Source organism: Homarus americanus, unplaced genomic scaffold (assembly GCF_018991925.1).
Source record: "Homarus americanus isolate GMGI-L3 unplaced genomic scaffold, GMGI_Hamer_2.0 scaffold14467, whole genome shotgun sequence".
In the NCBI taxonomy this organism is placed as follows: Eukaryota; Metazoa; Arthropoda; class Malacostraca; order Decapoda; family Nephropidae; genus Homarus; species Homarus americanus.
This window is the reverse complement of record NW_024733734.1, coordinates 9,858,865-9,878,141: the sequence shown is the minus strand read 5'-3', so window position 1 is coordinate 9,878,141 and position 19,277 is coordinate 9,858,865. Positions and strand designations below refer to the sequence as shown.

General features: G+C 46.3%; 1 protein-coding gene across 1 annotated transcript in view; it reads left to right on the top strand.

Annotated features, from left to right (window-relative positions):
- The first annotated feature begins 296 nt into the window (after positions 1-296).
- The window catches only part of LOC121869927, a 29,144-nt gene continuing 10,163 nt past the window's right edge, over positions 297-19,277 (top strand). The window contains exons 1-2 of the mRNA XM_042371491.1: positions 297-374; positions 17,201-18,096. Coding sequence (XP_042227425.1) covers positions 17,457-18,096 — 640 coding nt within the window. The 5' untranslated portion in view covers positions 297-374; positions 17,201-17,456. The remainder of the gene's footprint in view (positions 375-17,200; positions 18,097-19,277) is intronic.

Below are 19,277 nucleotides of genomic sequence, written 5' to 3'. Positions count from 1 at the left end.
ACTACTAAATTAATGACATATCTTAGTTAGTCGTTGTTGAGGAGCCTCCCGCTTGATCATATAGATAAGATAATTAAAAAGATTTGAGATTTCCTCCCAGACATATATAAGTTATTTCCTGTTCTTTATTACGTGGTTTTTGTTATTGTTTATTAGTTATTGTATTGTTATTACTGCCGGATAAAGTATTAGTGATTTATGAGAGTGTGACGGGCAGGGTAGACCGTGTGAGTGATGCACCGTCTTCCCACCTCCTGGCGCCACCGTCCACTGGGGTTGGGCTGCCCGTGCCACCACTTACGTTACGTTACTCAGTGTGCGTCTGACCGCCCGCGTGTGTGGAGGTGATAGCGCGCTCTCCGTCTACCTTACCTGTGTGTGTGTGTGTGTGTTACCTGTTCACCTGTGTTATTACGCTTAATACGCCCTAGCAAAGTTTACCCTAAGTGTTTAAACGTGTTCCCATACCTACAGTGATAGCCGTGTTTACTGCACGTTGATGAGACAACTGCAGGAAGTGGGTGTTGAAACTTGCAAGATTTTTGTGTTGTCAGTGTTCAGTGTGTGTGTATGTCGTGTGCATGGCGTGTTGTGACCTGGATGTTGCTGAGGACAGTACTACAGCTACCAACACCAAAAGTCTTGCCCACTAGTTTATAAACCAAGTCAAAGTGAAAACTGAATAAATATCTTTTAGTCGTATTGGCAGACCTCGTCAGTGAAGGTGAAACGCTGATAATGTTGTCACCGTATTATATAGTGAACACCGTGTGGAAACTACTGTGAACGAGAGATGATGGTGAAGCTCACTATCCAACACAGCACCTAACATTATATACATGTGCTGTGTTGTGACGTCAAGCTGTGTTAAAAAAGAAAAATAAACGACTAATATATCCGTGAGGGCATTAACTATGATGGTTGTGGTCCCCGTGTATACTGTACAGGCAGCAACACGGCCTGTTTTAATTATCAAGTTTCTTTTTTTTTCTGTGTATGTGCGTGTCCATGTGTGTGTTTTATCTGGTACACACATCGCCCTCCTTGAGAATACACCGTCCACCCCCCCCCCCAAGAGACAGACAGACAGACAGACGTGTATTTTGTATCGATATTGTTTCATGTTAAAGGATGTGGGTCACTTATAAACTGGACCAATGTTGTCCTCTCCGCCCACGCCCACGCCCCCCTTACCAACTCACCCTCCCTGCCTCCGTGTGTTCTCAGTGGGCGTGGGTGGTACAGTCGCGCCCACTGTTGCAAGGGCGTGGGTTTTTCATATATATTTATTGTACATTAATCCTCAATTTAAGACTCAGAAGGTAAAGACTCTCAAGGCTTCAGCACACCTGTCCAGTAATTTACCTGTAAGTGATTGTGTGTTACTAGTGGATCATATGAAGATTAGCCACCCCCTTCCTATAGCTTCTCTCACCTGATGATTAAAACACCTTTACCTGGGCGATGATGTGGTTTAGGTTAGGTTAGGGGTGTTTTAATCAGCAGGTGAGTTATCAGGTGATTCGATTTACATGAATAGTTTAGTGACTTCAAAGCATATGTGAGTCTGTCCCTGTAGGCTGTAAAAGGAAAGGTGGTGGTGTAGCCTCATGTCCAATTTGGTTGGTGAGTCGATGTGGTCTCCTCCCTCACTCCCTCTCTCTACTCCACTCCTTTATTCCACTCCTCTTCAGCCACTCCCACCGTCACCAACATTCAACTTGTTTTGAGTTTTATTTTTCCCAACTTCCAAATATAGTAACTAGCTACGCCTGTTAACACTTGGCCGCGAGTGTGTGTGTGTCCTAACATGGTGTAAACAAACGGTATTCCTGAGGTGTTTGGTCCCAAGGCTTTTCCCCTCTGCCCTGACGTTAAAGGTGAAATATTTACACGGATATCCGGTCGCCTTTACTCCTCGTGTTGTTAGTCTCGTTATTGTCACCGTGTATCTTAAGAGAGCCACTACCAGGGTTATTATCACAGTTAAAGTACTCGCTCGTGTGTGTGTGTGGGGCTGTGTGTGTGAAATATGCGTTGGTGGTGGTGTAACTTCCGTGTTGTTAAATATTTGTGAGAGTAAAGTGGAGCAGGTGGTTGTGAGGGAGGCAGGAGGAGGTCTACCATGGATCACACACACCCAACGGTTCACACACACAGACACACACATATACATACATACATATCTGCCGTGGACGAGATGCCTTCACCACCCAACCGTTTTCTGTAAGGAGATGTGAGGGGGAGGGAGGGGGGTGTTGGTGAGGGGGGGAAGGAGGGGGTGTTTGGGGGGGTGTAGCCGTTGGATGTTTTCTGTCCTTGGCTGATCATGCAAGTTGGAGACTGCATACGGCATGACCTGCGGCCTGCACGAAGGTTATATCACCACCACGGACCATGATACAGGTTATGGTGGTCTGTCCTGCTGTACACACACACACACACACACATACACACACACCTCCATGAAACACTGTAAATTATGTGTGTCTCTCAGGAATGTGTTGAAGGGGTCACCAGAAAGTATGTCAAACACTTTACTTAATATCCTTAGAAAAACTCAGGATTAACTCAAGAGGCCATGATATCATATACTGTACTGGTCACAACAGCTGTCACGCCCACCCAAAAAATGACATCACCCCCGACGCCCACGCCCACCACCAGTGATACAGTGATGGGGGGGGAGGGAGGGTTAATCACTCATTGTTATGTACAGTGTAACCTCTGTTTAACGGACTGTGTAGAGAAGATAGCCCGTTATATTGAGGGCCCATTTAACGGATTATATGGAGATGCAAGTCCGTTATATCAAGGTTTCATTGTATTTTTCAAGAGATAATGATAATTCTTAAACAGACAAACGGACACACAGGTGAGACAGGTGTGTGTAGGAAGACCAGGTGAGATAACTAAGGGTAACCAAAGGAACAGACCGAACACCTCTCCCCCTCACCCTCCCTCACCCTCTCACCCTCTCACCCCCCCTGCAGCTGGTGGCAAGGATCACGCCCTAGGTTTTGTCTTCCTTAACTGGATGTCCTCACACACACACACACACACACACACCATGCTGTATTGTGATCAGGTTAGTGGTCTCAGTAATGCAAGATGACAGACAGACAGACACACACTATCACTGATGTCACGTTATTATCACTTGACATCATCATCAACAGCTAATATATTATGCGTCTCTTTCGTCTTGTCATGAATCTTTGGGTATTAATGTCAGGTATCACTTCCCATGACACATCAACTAATACACACTCTCTTGTCTCGTCATGAATCATTTAACCACGAGACTACGAGACCACGACACTCCGAGACCACGAGACCCACGCATGACTCGTTACCAATAAAAAAAAACATAACCAGATCACACCTTTCAGTCACACACACACACCTCAAAACCACTCAACCTTACCTGAGTACACCTGAGATAATCAACACCTTGCACACCTTTGGGTCTTGTCTTAGTGGTGACTAATAATAAATAAGAGAAATGGGTTGACGGTGTGAGGTATGCATAGACGCACACACACACGGACACACACAGTCTTACCAATACCAGTCCACCACCTTCCTCCTCTCCCATCAATATACCACAGGAGGTCACAACTCCACATTGGTACACTGTGATCCCTTGACGGTCTACCACACGCTAAAGAGGATATATCCCCCCCCCCTTCACCACCACCACAATATAGGCTATATCATATACTATCGTTATATCGTATTACCACCCCCTGATATCACCTGTGGGGGTTAATTTAGGTTGGTGTTAGGGAGGGAGGGGGTAATTTTCAGGTGATATGTTGGTGTTAGGAGTGAGTCATGACCTCTAGCTGGTGATAAGCGTGGTGAGAGTGGTTAGGAAACGGTCTGATAAAGTTTGCGTATCAGAGAGCCTGTTTATCTGATCAACTGATACGTTTGTTGATACTGGGAGACACACCTGTGATATATTGGCAATTGGACACACCTGTTATATATTGGCACTGAAACACACACCTGTAATATATTGACACTGAGACACACCTGTTATATATTCCACTTGCCTACACACTTGCAACATGAACGCACACCTGTCGCATATGTTGGGGTTGGAATACACACCTGTGATATATTACGTTCGTATATAAACATGTGCATTTACATCTGTTTAAATTGTTGAAATATGAGCCAATTGTAAAATACCTTAGAATCAGGTGATGTTGTGTTCTTAGTAAGTTAGGAGCTGTTATTTAACTTCTTCAACTAGATATAGGTGTGTGTGTGTGTCTGTGTACGTATGTGTGTGTGTGTACGTATGTGTGTCTTGGGTAACGATAAACTCTTGTGTACACTTTCTTGTTGGTCCACACATGATGCGATAATAGGAGATATGTGTGTGTGTGTGTGTGTGTGTGTATCTGAGTCTGGATATTATTGTCTGTGTACGCATGTGTGTGTATCTGTATGTATCTTTGTGTATATGCATGGGTGTGTCTGTGTAAATGTGTGTGTGTGTGTGTGTGTGTGTGTGTACTGATTCACATTCTAAAAATATTATTCACATACACTTCCTTTCAAACCAGAAGTAGATTAACAAATGATAAGAAAAATATATATTACCTAACAGTACAGGAAGACACAGGTGACACTGTTTACCTAATTAGATAAAAACCCATTGGTATCAGGTAAGTGTTCCCTCCTATCTCACCTGGAGCGAACACGTAGCAGTGGTTTTAAATAAGACACATTAAGGCGTGAGATTGATAACAGTGGTTTGGTAATAGGTCATGGATGATTGGAATAAAATTGAACCTAACCTAACTCTAACCAAACCTAACCTAACTCTAACCAAACCTAACGTAACTCTAACCAAACCTAACGTAACTCTAACCTAACGTAACTCTAACCAAACCTAACGTAACTCTAACCTAACCTAATTCTAACCAAACCTAACGTAACTCTAACCTAACGTAATTCTAACCAAACCTAACGTAACTCTAACCAAACCTAACCTAGTATGGACCAATAGAACCACTACAGTTTTCTTCATTATTCTGTTAGTGGGGAGGGGGAAGGGGGGTTGTTCTTATGCAGGAATGACATCCCTAGAGCTGACTGACGGCTTATAACAGTAGAAATATTATAAAAGTTAATAGAATTGTTTTTTGTTTTTTTCATGGGGTGTGTGTGTAGAAATTGACTGACTGACTGTGTGTGTATGTGTGTGTGTACAGGTTGGTTGTGAGTGTGTGTGTGTGTGTGTAGAATAGAGGTTGAGTGTATTGGTGGTGGAGTGTGTGGGTCTAGATACATATTGAGTGTATGTGTGTATATAAAAGTTCGTGAAGTGTGTGTATGTGATAAGAGGTTCGTGGACTGTGCAAGTGTGTGTGTATGTACAGGTTGGTTGTGTGTGTGTGTGTGTGTGTGTGTGTATATGTAGAGATTGATTGATTGAATGTGATGGAGGTAGCACGACCCTCACCTCACCTGTGCTTTTGCCCAGGTGAGGTGACGGTCACACCCTACCTGAATATTACACCACACCTGAAGGTCGTATACACAGGTAACTTTAACACACCTGACCCCAACCTCCGTCCCTTTCATGAGAGCAGAGGCTGTAGTTACACTGAATGACGCTGCCTGATGGATGAGTGACATATTACTGAAATACATGGATGACAGCCTTGGATGACATGATACATACACTAACGCGACATAATACATACATGAATTATCAATACAAAACACATATGTATATCTATAAAAGAAGCAGCATCATATATATATACACACGATACATAATACACATATGAATTATTTAATTCATAGACTATACTTAATACATACATGTATAACTAAAAAACATGAATTAATTAAATATACAGTGACACATTAATACATACAACACATATTCATATTATGTACAGTATCTCGAGGAGGAGGATGGGATGGGGGTGTTAAATATCCCTTGAAGTATTATTTGTTGAAGCAGGACCTTGAACACAGTCGTACTCCAGGTCTCAAATCATTCAATCACACTGTCACGGGATTTGTGTGTGTGTGTGTCTCTCGCCTTTCAGTATTTATGTAATATGTCTGTCAGTCTGTCACGTCTCTTTGTATGTCTGTATGTCGTTGTATATTGATTTATTGAGCTGTTTATCATATGGTAATACTATAATAATAATAATAATAACAACAACAATATCAACACACACACACAATATATCAGCTATTTAGTATCTTAATAACACTCTAATTACTTCCTGTTCACGTAATGATAATGTAATGACTCAAACTACCTCGTAATGACCTCGTTAACTTCCGATAAGACAATGGTACGAATCTTATCATTAATCACTGTTACGTCTTGGAATAGTGTCGTAGGTGATGGGTGGTTCGTGTGTTTGTATAGGGAATAGGGAGTTGTGTTGGAGAAATGGGGTGTTTTAGGGAATGGGGAAAATGTGAAGGTGCCACAATTGAAAGTAATAGTGGCACTGTGGTCAGGTGTTGTAGGAGGGAAAGTGGCACTATAGCTGCTATGGGAGTGGCACTAGACCTGATTTGGGAGTGGCACTATGGCAGGTTGGCTGGGGTCAAGTGCCAGGGAGGTCATGGCACTAAAGCGGCACTGGTCTCCCGCCATGACTGATAACGATGAAATAATGATATTGGCTGAGGAAACACCCGTCAGAACCACTTCCTAACACACACACACACACACACACACACACCTTCCCAACAAATCGCTGGTGAAGTAAAGATAACTGTTAATATTATGACAGACAGACAGACAGACAGACAGACACGTAAGGGACAGTTGGTGTCGATCTGTCAGGGTGAATGGATGTGTCACTAGAATCAGGTGGATGAATCATGAGTGGGTTAGATGGATGAGTCACAGGTAAGGGTCAAGCATGGATGGATGCGTCAGGATTGGGGCTGTCAGGGGTCAACTAGATAGATAGATTGGCGGGTAGACAGATAGACAGACAAATTAACAGCTGTGGTCCCCAGAGAATATATACACAGCTTGGGAGGAACGGTAAACAGTCCCTGGAATTCATGTGAAGTGGTGGTGATATATGTACCCCCCTCCCCTCTACCCCCCTCCCTCTACCCTTCCTCTTCCACCCCCTCCTACCCCCCCTCCCTCTACCCCTCCTCTCCCGACACGTTGCTTAATTGATTCGTATAAAAAAATAAGTTATCGTTTCATTTGTTATTGATTATTTGAGTGTGAATGAAGCTATCTCTCTCTCTCTCTCTCTCTCTCTCTCTCTCTCTCTCTCTCTCATATATTCTCGTACTTTTCCCACCTGTGTGTGTGTGTGTGTGTGTGTGTGTCATGAACGTATGGAGGCGCTGGGAATGACCTAAGTGACGTCATAGTTTCCTGAGTTTGGTGTTCCGTTCTCAGGCCGGCGTATGTACCTTCCTTCCCCCCCTCTCTCTGTTTCTCTCTCTCACTCCTTCATTCTTTCTCACTCTTTCTTTCATTCCTCTCCTTCTCTCAATCACTCCTTCTTTCACTCATTCCCTTCTTCCTTCTATCTTTCTCTTCCTCTCCTCTTCCTTCCTCTCCTTCTCTTCTCTTCTCTTCTCTTGCAGTAACAAAACCTCCGCTCCTCCTCCTCCTCCTCCTAGGGTGACGGACGCCCCTGTGACCCACTTGTTACGTCGTCACCCGCCCACTCAGCCTTGCTTCCTTCCCCTCCAGTAAACAGCGTCACGCCGTCACACCCTCCAGGGCCTTCGTGTGTAGGTGACGATTAGTGACGATTAGACCCACTCAGTGATTCAGCAGGTCGTTTCAGTGACTTGATTACCTGATGATTAGATACCTGTATTTTAAAACACCTGATGATTTAAAACCCTGGTGGGATTAGGTTAGGTTAGATTAGGGTTAGTTAGGTTGGATTAGGTTGAGTTCGGGTTAGGTTAGCTTAAGTTAGATTAGGGTTAGTTATGTTGGATTAGGTTGAGTTCGGGTTAGGGTGGTTAATCTTCAGGTGATCCCAGAGGTCATACTTGAAATGGTTGATTTACTCAGTGATGTTGTGGTTTGGACAGAGCTCTACGCTGATTGGTTGATTGATTATTGATCTATTGTGATTGGACAGGTGAGTCAGCGGTCCTGTAGTCTGACTCAGTGGTCCTGTAGTCTGACTCAGTGGTCCTGTAGCTTGACTCAGTGACTGATTACCCGGAAGTGACTCATGTGTGTCTTGAGAATATGTTGGTGAGAGGCTTAGCTGAGGGGGGACTGAGGTGTGGCAGTAGGAGGCGACAGGTGTGGCAGTAAGAGGCGTGTATGGGTAAATTAACTTCTACCTACCTGTAATATACACACTATATACACCTATATATATTATATACACTATACCATCATGTCTATATACCTACTGTAATATATATAGCTGTCATATATAGTACTATAGTTAAAGTAGCTAGTATAGTGTAGTATAGAACACACACACACACACACACACACAGGAACAGGAAGCCATATAAGAGGAGACTTATGACATATAGTAATTACAGGTGTTTTTGCTGACCGTAAAGGCTAAAATTAGTGCGGCGTTTCTTGTATGTGTGTGTAGGGGGAGATATCCGCCGCCACCCAGCAGTGTGTGTGTGTGTGTGTGTGTCAGCCTGGATACTTACATGCGTCATATATACATGCATGCAAATACATACTTATTCATATGCATGGGGGATCACACACACACACACACACACACACACACACACACACACACACACAAAACACCAAGCCGGATATAAAACAAAGAGCCGGCATCGTAAAGGCTTCATATCAAACATGATCTCGGTGGCCGGCGACCTACTTTATGGCTTCATATGAGCTTCATTCCGGTGATCAGGGTGATGCTTACTGGCTTGAGGGAGATCGGTGTTGAAGCTGAGGACCACACCCAACACCACTCGGCCCTATCCTTGTTCATACTATGTGACGAAATGATTCACTTCTCCATTGTAACTCTATGCAGGAATGGTATTGTTGTTTTTCCCAGGAGAGCCTCGACCTGTAAAAGTAAGCCACCAGACCTCGATCATCTTCTTCGTCACCCTCTTTAGCATGACGAGAATGAAATGCTTCGATAACTTCTGTGTTAGGTGTTCCGGTATGTAATTTTTGTTCCCAGGAAGTTCTCGACCTAGAGTGTGCGTGTGTGTGCGTGCGTGCGTGCGTGCGTGCGTGTATATGTGTGTGTGTTTGGCCTCGCTCTAGCTGCCGTCCTGATGGTGGTAATGAGAACTATACCACACAAACCTCCAACACTTGTTTTACTCACGGAAGTATTCATGTGGTCCCAGTATAATGAGTCGTCCTGGTTAAGTGTGTCATTATAAACGTCATTTCTCAGGATTTTTCTATCATTGTAGCTGACGAAATGACGAATTAATTCCCCATGAAGCTACTTGACCTGGAAATAATATAAAACCACGAATTATTATTTACGTATTGTGTGTATCACCTGTAGGGCGTCAGGTGTTGAGGGGAAAGGTGTAAACTCCTCCTGAAGTGTCTTGGTTCAACGGCGTCTAGGCACACACGTAAATTCTCCCACCTGAGGCAGAAAGACACACCTGTACCTTACCTGGGTGTCTCGTTAACGTCAGGTGAGAGTTAGTAGGTGAGGGTTATTCCTAGTGTTGGGTCCTATCACATTTGGCAGCACAACCACTACCTCACGAAGGACACCCACCGCCTGACGAAGGACACCCGCCCCTGATACTGTTACGTACTGTCCCACGCCCACCGCCTCACGCCACGGATATAACCCCCCCTACCCTACCCTCCTACCCTAAGCACCCCCCCCCACCAGGCTCCATCATGAACGCCTCTTGACGCTCGTATACGCCAGGGTGTTATACGACTGCGTATATGAGTAACTGGTGAGGTCCCGGTAATACAAGAGTGAGTGGTTAGGTCCCAGGAACACCCACCGTCCACCACTCCTCAACACACACACACACACACACACACTAAACGCTACAGTCTGGTGGAAGGGGGGAGGGTTAGTGGGGGGGGAGATGGGTTAGGTTAATATCGTGATAAGGTTAGGTTAAGTTAATACTGTGTTAAGGGAAGCAATGAGGTAATAAGGCGATTATTATGTAATATTCTTTAGAGCTGTTGACCTTTATGGCAACTCCTTCATTATCTTCATCCAGTGTGTGTGTGTGTGTGTGTGTGTGTGTGTGTGTGTGTTAAACTACAACTCCTCTTCTTCTTCTTTCGTATAACTATGAGGAAAATTGGTGAAAGGAATTAATTAGAGAAGATTTGGAATAAGAGGAGGCGGAGGAGGAGAAGACGAGGGGAAGACTGAGAGGAGGAGGAGAAGACGAGGGGAAGACTGAGAGGAGGAGGAGAAGACGAGGGAAGACTGAGAGATAAGAGAGAGAGTGAGTGAGTTCAGAAGATGTGTGTGAAGGGAAGCTGCTTGGGTGGTGAGGGGAGTAAGGGGAGACAGGGATGAGGGAGGGAGGGGCTTGGGTAGTGAGGGGAAAGGAGGGAGGTGAGGGGAGTGAGGGGAGGGAAGATGCAAGTCACCAGAGGGCATTGGCTCGAAGTGTCTCCTTTGTGGGGAGCATCTTGCATGTACCTCTCTCTCTCTCTCTCTCTCTCTCTCTCTCTCTCTCTCTCTCTCTCTCTCTCAGGGTGGTGTGTGATGAGTGAAGGCGACGGAGGAAACGTAGAAATATTGCTCTCACTCCCGCACCCCCCTTCCCCCTCACCCCCCCTTCCTCCCCTCACCCTCCTCCCCCTCACCCTCCTCCCCCCCTCACCCCCCCCTTGTGACAGTAATGGAGTGAGCGACGAGAGAGAGAGAGAGAGAGAGTCTTATGGTCTAGTCTTTGTGTTGAGGATCTAAATAAATTATCACATCACCTGAAGATTAAACACCCTAACGATATCTCGGGGGTTAGGTTAGGTTAGATTAAGTTAGGTTAATAATAAAGTATAATTAATCTTAAGGTAATATAAGCTTGGGTGTCTAATCTTCAGGTGAACCAATTTTGTTGTTAATTTCCCTCACTTACCTCTACAACACCTAACCGTACCTAATTAATTACATACCTGAGCATATATACACCTGCCTAACATGTATATAAATATATATATATATATACTGTACACACAAAGTTTAGTAACTGCTCCATAACGACGTGAGGTGTGTGTGTGTGTGTGTGTGTGTGTATGGAGAAAGGTAAACAAAGCCTTGACAACAGAATACAGTAATGGCAGCCTCACTACACCTCATCAAGTCAACTCATTACTTCATCTTGTTGTCCCTTCACCTCTTCCTTGTGGGGGGGTTGTCTTGGCCCGCCTACCTATGCATGCTTCTTCTCACCATTACCTGTCCAGGGTTGTAATTAACAGGTGCATTAATGAGTCGCAGTGTAGGTCGATCGTCTTGGTGCTTGTGTGTGTGTGTGTGCGTGTGTGTGTACGGGGTTGTAATTGTGTGTGACCATGATTGACATTGTTTAGTGTTCATGTATGTTTATATATGTGTAAGTATTTATCCATGTATGTATAAACTTTAACGAAACCTAACCTAACCAAACTAAACCACTTTACATTACGATATTTATATAGTGAACACAATAAAACAGTAAGACCACCAAACGAGCGACAATCCACACCAAACGAGCGACAATCCACACCAAACGAGCGACAATCCACACCAAACTAGCGACAATCCACACCAAACGAGCGACAATCCACACCAAACGAGCGACAATCCACACCAAACGAGCGACAATCCACACCAAACTAGCGACAATCCACACCAAACGAGCGACAATCCACACCAAACGAGCGACAATCCACACCAAACGAGCGACAATCCACACAGCTAACTTACCCTTGGTGTTTTCTTGCATCTAGTGTGTGAGTCGCGTGGTAATGTGACGTACAGTTTAAAGAGCTTTGTTGATAAGGTGTCGGTGTTATGCAAGCTACGGTCTGTTGCAACCTGGCTGAGTGTGTGTGTGTGAGGGAGGGAAGGAAGGAGGTGTCTGAGGAGAGAGAGAGCAGGAAGGTGCGTGCGTGTGAGTGAGGGAGTTGCGTGCGTGCGTGTGAGTGAGGTGAGGTGAAGGGCACACACTATCACTCCAGGATACGCCGTGTACGTGCAAGCTGTGGTAATTTTATCCCGTGAGAGTGACAGGCCATCAGGCGGTGGCGGCTGGTCGGTCCGTCAGGGAGGGGCGAGGAGAAGGAGGGAGTGGGGGGGCGTGGAGGTGACGGAGGAAGAGGTTGATCTGTATGATAATATACTGTGGTGATGAGGGAAAATGTAGAAGAAATATAGGTAGATAAGGAGGAGTAGGAGGCGAAGCAGGAGTAGGGAGGAAGCGGCAGGGCAGTAGGGAGGCAGAAGGGGTAGGAGGCAGAGCAGAAGGAGGATGGTCACGGCTCACAGCAACAGGCCAACGGTGTGTCGTGTCCTCAGGCGACTACAACTTGGTGGCGGTGTTGGAGAAGTGTCTTGTTTTGACACCTTGACACTTGTGTATATAACGGCTCCATTAACTGACACACACACACACACACACACACACTCGCTTCAAGAGACTACCTAGTGTGGCTCTGTGTTTACACCCAGTCCAGACGGTGGTAATTTTGTGTGTGTGTGTGTGTGAAGTTAATCATTTTGATGGGTTGAGAGACTAGCAGTGAGCTGAGAGATTGAGCTTGGCAATATTATGAGAATTTTGGCTCAAAATGATATTAAAAAAATCAATTTAGTAAAACCTTTTGAACTTGTGCTCAAAACGGTAAATAGTTTGAACATTTGAACCTTGCAGAAACTGGTCTTCAAATTACGTGTTTTGTCTCGGAATTTTTTTTTTTTTCAAGAGCAGGTTTTGGTATTTATAACAGCATCTGACACTTACCCTAGACACTTACCTTGACACTTACCTTAGACACTTACCCTAGACACTTATCTTGACACTTATATTGACACTTTACCTTGACACTTACCCTAGACACTTATCTTGACACTTATATTGACACTTACCTTAGACACTTTAGCTTGACACTTACCTTAGACACTTACCTTGACACTTACCTTAGACACTTACCCTAGACACTTATCTTGACACTTATATTGACACTTTACCTTGACACTTACCCTAGACACTTTACCTTGACACTTACCTTAGACACTTACCCTAGACACTTTAGCTTGACACTTACCTTAGACACTTATCTTGACACTTTACCTTGACACTTACCCTAGACACTTTACCTTGACACTTACCCTAGACACTTTAGCTTGACACTTACCTTAGACACTTATCTTGACACTTTACCTTGACACTTACCCTAGACACTTTACCTTGACACTTACCCTAGACACTTTAGCTTGACACTTACCTTAGACACTTATCTTGACACTTTACCTTGACACTTACCCTAGACACTTTACCTTGACACTTACCCTAGACACTTTAGCTTGACACTTACCTTAGACACTTTACCTTGACACTTACCCTCGGCACTTACCCTAGACACTTTCCTAGGACACTTCCCTCTCCATCTCAGTGACAGTGACAGAAGCCTGTAATTATCTGCTGTGAAAAAAACTGTGTAAATTTTTTTCACTGTAAAACTGAAAACGATAACATCACATAAGCTCTGTCTGTCTATCTGTACTGTCTGTCTGTCTGTCTGTCTTCATCATAAGCATCTCAGACAGAATCATCAGACTAAATTCCCATTTGGTAGTTGTGCTGTTATGGGATAGAATTGCTATCATTAATATAGTTTGGATACATCTCATGAGTCACACACACACACACACACACTTAAAACTTAATTACGTAAATGATTCCTTGAAGTGAGAGGTCATTCACGCCACTGTTAGGTTAGATTAGGTTTGGTTTGGTTAGATTTGGTTTGCGTGATAACAATAGATTCCCCAGGCTATCAGTGTGTTACGAGAGGTCAATAAATTAATGGTTTACGAGGTAGAGACTGTCGATAAACATAGGGCAGTGTGATGGTTTATTAATGAGAACTGTAACAGGTTGATAATACACCTGGTTGTAAAGGTGTGTAGGTTTAGGAAGTGTATGTGGGTGTGTAAGGGAGGGGATGTGTGTGTGTGTGTGTGTGTGTATGGTGTGTGTGTATGGTGCTCTCTAACCAGGTGTGTGTATGGCCAGGTACAGTCCACACACACCACTTAGCTCACCACATAATAATTATCAGCACAATACACATCTCTACTTTCCCCCTCCCCCCTCCCAACCCCCTTCCCTCCCTCCCTCCCCCCTACCTCCCACCTCCGGCCTTCCCCCCTCCCAACCCCCTTCCTCCAGCTTGTGAGTAATGTTGGGTGATGATCTGTACTCTGTGTCTTGGTGAAATCTTAGTGGGGGAGGGAGGGGGGAAGGGGTGGGGGAAGGAAGGGGAAGGGGTGATGGAGGAGGTGGGAGGAAATGGGAGAGGAAAGTAGGTGTTAGTGTGTGTGTGGAGAGGGGAGGAAGTGGGTGTGGGTAGGTAAGAGTGAGTGAGTGAGTGAGTGAGTGAGTGCAAGGAGGAGGTGGGCGGGGCAGGTAGTCACTCGCGGCTACACACACAAGAAGTAGGTTAGGTAGAGAGAACTTCCTGTGTCGGGGTTCGTCTTCTTCTTCTCACTCGTCATACACACACACACACACACACACACACATACACACACACACAGCTCAGTCCATCCCTTCAGTATTGTGGGTACAGTCACATAATTATAAAGTCCATTGAATTTAGATCACTGGTTCACCTGTCACACCTGCTGTACACCTGTCCTACGTGACGCCGCTAATTAAGCACCTGGAAACACAGTCTTACCTGGTATCTCATTTTCAGGCGATTTGATGTGAGAACGTGTGTGATTTGTCTTAGAGATGTGTGAATGTTCTGTAACAAGAGATGGATGTGTTTACGTGTGTCTTTAACTGAACCTGTAAGAATTTTGTTACCTTACGATTATTTTAGAATCTCATTTACCTGTGTGTTAATTGGTCCCTATCACGGTTGTTTAATTTATCGGTGTCGCTGGGTACGTGGGGGGTAGTTCAGGTAGCTACTAGGTGAGGTGTACCTTAGTGCCTTATGAAATTGGTGTTTGTGTGGGTATATCACTGTTCCTTGTTGAGTGGTTTGTGAGGGTTGGTGTCTGTGTGTTTGTCTGTTTGTTGTGTCGATCGTGTGTGTCCTAGAGAGGCTTTGTGTTCAGGAGTGACACACACACACACACACACACACACACACACACACACATGTAAGATTCACACCTGGGTTATCCTCGCTAATTACTGGCAGGTGTGGTGAGGCTTCCTCCTTCCTCTCAGTGAATGGTCCCGTCAGGCTCATTAGGCCAGTGGTCGCCCCCGTGTGCTGCTCTGAAATATTAAGTGGTGTTGCTCTCCCTCCGCCCCTACGCCCGTCTGTTTGTTTGTTTATCCTCCGCCCGCGATGGATTGTCTTCGCCACCACGGGCAGCCAAATCAGCTTGACGGTGTTTTAGGATGGAAGAAACGGGAGAGGTTTGTGGGTTTAAAGGACCCCCAGTCAAACTCGACCCCAGTTAAACTTGACCCCAGTCTTTACTTGACCCCAGTCTTCGTCTATAACCAACCCTGAAAATTGTTGACACGTGGGAAGTGTTTTCGCCACCATAACAGTGACACAACAACCACACGTCCAATAAACACACAGTACGGACGACAAGTGGTTGGTGCATTCTCTCTCTCTCTATCTCTCTCTCTCTCTCTCTCGTGTAGTGTTGTTGTTTGTGTGAGTAAGGGGGCGTGGCTTTGTGACTTGGGGCTTTTCACTGGAGGAAGCTGTGTTGTCCATTCAAGGCAGCTCCTCCTCTTCCCGCCACACACACACACACACACACACACACACACTCTCTCTCTCTCTCTCTCTCTCTCAATAGAGTCTCCCCTGACTCCTTTGGCATTTTCCTTCCGTCTTCCTCACGACCTCCTCCTACAGACACTCTCCTCCTCCCCCTCAGTCATTATCCACCTCTCCTCCTCCTCTCTTTCTTAGAAAGCCACAACATTTACTCAAGGTCCCTCCTCCCTCCCTTTACCCCCTCCCTCCTCCTCCTCCTCCTCTCCTCCCCCCTTCCTCCCCTCCTCCTCCTCTCCTCCCCTTCCTCCTCCCCCCCTTCCCCCTCCCCTCCCTCCCCCCTCCCCCTCCCCTTCCTCCTCCCCTTCCTCCTCCGTTTTCAGTACTCAGTCCTCTACCTCCCCATTCACCCTGGCCCTTAACAGACTTTGTAGTTCACTTCTGAATGTTTAAAGACAGAGATGAAGTGACCTAAGAGTGTGTGTTGGCACTCATTGGCACCTCTCGGCTCTGGCACTATTTAGGCACTCTTGTTCATTGATAAGTTTTAGTTCATTAAGAAAAAAATTACAGGTAAAGTCACGTGTGAGAGAGAGAGAGAGTCACCCTCCTCCTCCACCTTAACACTCCGCTATACACCTCTAACCTCTGTAAACTGGAGTGGCTTCTTGGTCTGGCCATTAATTTAAAGGTTGAGTGTGAGCTTCATTAGGGCTTCGTTATCGTGGGGGGGAACCTCGTTTAACAAATGTACGACTTCTTTCATTGCCCGGTCGTGTTTTTGTTTTTTTCATGGCCCGGTCGTGTTTTTTTTTCATGGTCCGGCCGTGTTTTTTTTTCATGGCCCGATCTTACTTCCTTCATCATGGCCCGGTCCAGGTGTGTACCCCGCGAGAGGTTGATATGTGTGTGTGCAGGGAGCGTGAGGCATTGTCTTAGTGACGTGTGACGCAGTTGACGACCCGGATCGTTATGTTTGTGACGCCGGGATGACTTAAAGCTCACACCAGTAACGTAACGGAACAATGCCTCCCCAGTGTTACGTCACAGGTATACATTGTTACGTCACAGGTACACATTGTTCACGGGGAGGAGGGAACAAAGCTTATCATATACCCAGGCGTCGAGGATGTTGTTGTTGGTCGTGGTTCGGGCTACAACATGGGAGTGGTCGTGGTTTAGGCTGCAACATGGGGGGTCGTGGTTTAGTCGGCAACATTGGGGTGGTTGTGGTTTAGGCGACAACATTGGGGTGATTGTGGTTCAGGCGGCAACATTAACACTAATCATTATTTGTTACAGGTAATGCAATAATAACGACTTTTCAGGTTATTATCTCGATGCATTGACGTAATAATAATAAGTGACCCCTCAAAAAAAACCTTCGACTGGAAACTTATACAAAAAAGAAAGAAAAAAAACAGTAAAATATTCTTGGTTTGTGAGGTAGTTAGTTACATGTGTTGATAGTGCAGTGAGAGGTGCCAGGGGTGAGTGCCGAGGTCATGAGGGTGTTAGTGCCACCATGACCTACTACTACTACTGCTGCTAACACATAATGGAACGACGACTGAAGCTGAAGTCATTGAAGCGGGTCAACAGTCAAAAGGTTCAGGGATCAGAGAAGCGGGATGTTGGTCTCCGCTCCCCGGGGTCAGCCAAGAAGCCCCTGGTTAAGTCCCTCTCGGTAGACTGGCGGCTCAACATGATCACTCCGCCGGACGTTTCTTCTCCCAGTCTACACAGGATCGACGAGCTGGACCTGAGCTCCAGCCAACACCTGTGTCGCAGCGCCACCTGCCCCAGTGTGCCCACCAGCGACCACCTCCACCCCCACGGCTCCCCCTTCGTCAGTATCCCTCCCCCAGAGTCTGTCAAGAGCTCCCCCGGCACCACGTCCATGGGTTCACGTGGGAGGGGTGTGGGCACGTCCCTGGTGAGGTCCCATGAGGACCCGGGGCCCACCATACCCGGGGGTGAGAGGAGGCCCCACCGGGGTCTGCGCCGTACCCGGTCACGACCTGAGGGCCCAGCACCCTCGTTTGGGCCCCGTGCCGCCGCTGCCGCCGTCGCTGTGGAGTCTGGTGGCAGTGTGGGGGCCAGTGTGGGCGGCACCATCAAGAGATACGTCAGTCTGTTGAGGAGTCGCTCGGCTGTCTCTCACCGCGAGCGGCCCAACATCGGCCGCATCAGTCCAGGTAACTTAATTATTTAACTTCACATTTATTCCACACACCTGCCAGGTCTTATAACACACCTGTATTATATAGTCACACAGCACACGTGTTAAGTGAAGTGTGTAAGTCACTTATGCCGTACAGTGGCCACACCTGATGCCCTACAGTAACAGTTAGACAAGTTTATTGATTTGTTTATGAATTAACCCCTGATGGTCGGTAAGTTGACACACTCACACACACACAGGTAAGAGGCGTGTACAAGACCAGATGATGTTTATCTTAAGAGCGGATGTTGTGGATACTATTACCTGCCTAAATGACCTGTGGCACACCTGAGGCACCTGTACCTAACCTGAGTGAACCACCTCACACACACACACACACACACACACACACAAACTAAATGATAATGATTTTATCTCCCTCGCGTTATGAACATGTCAGTTTGCCTCGGTGACATGTGATTGTGTCGGAAAATGCAGGTGTCATGAAGGAGGCGGAGGGGGGGGGATGCATCCTCCCCCCCCCTCCCCAACCTCTTCCTCCTCTTCTATATCAGCAATGACCATGACCTAAGAGGGTGCATGTAGGTATCCTCCACCACCTCCTCCTCCTCTTCCCTGTCAGAAGTTTCCATGACCTAGAACGATGCCACCCCTCCCCCTCCCTCACCCCTCCTCCATCTCTTCCCTGTCAGCAATCTCCGTGACCTAGCATGGTGTCACCCTCTCCCTTCCTTCGTTCCTTCCTCCCTCCTCCCTCCTCCCTCCTTTCCTTAGCTTTCCTCCCCTCCCTCCCAACCTCCCTTCCTTCCTTCCTTCCTCTCTGCCTTTTCCTTCCTCCCTTCCCCCCTCCCCTTCCTCCCCTTCCCCCCTCTTCCTTCTCCCCCCCCCTCAGAGGTCAAGGCTCCCTCACAACACACACATAGGCGTGGTGATGCTCTGGTGGTCGTGCGTGGACAATAAACTTCTCTTCCTCCTGAGTTTTACGAAGGCGACACCGGAAACTGCTGACGGTGGTGGGGAAGTGACCTGCTCTCCTGACGACTGGCTGGAGAGAGAGTGGGAGGGTGGGACTAGAGAGAGAGGTGGGTTAGAGAGAGGCGGAGGCAAGACAGAGAGAGAGAGAGGGGGGGTGAGGTAAAGCAGGGGAGGATATTTGAAAGAAAGGGTTAGAGAGAGAGAGAGAGAGAGAGAGAG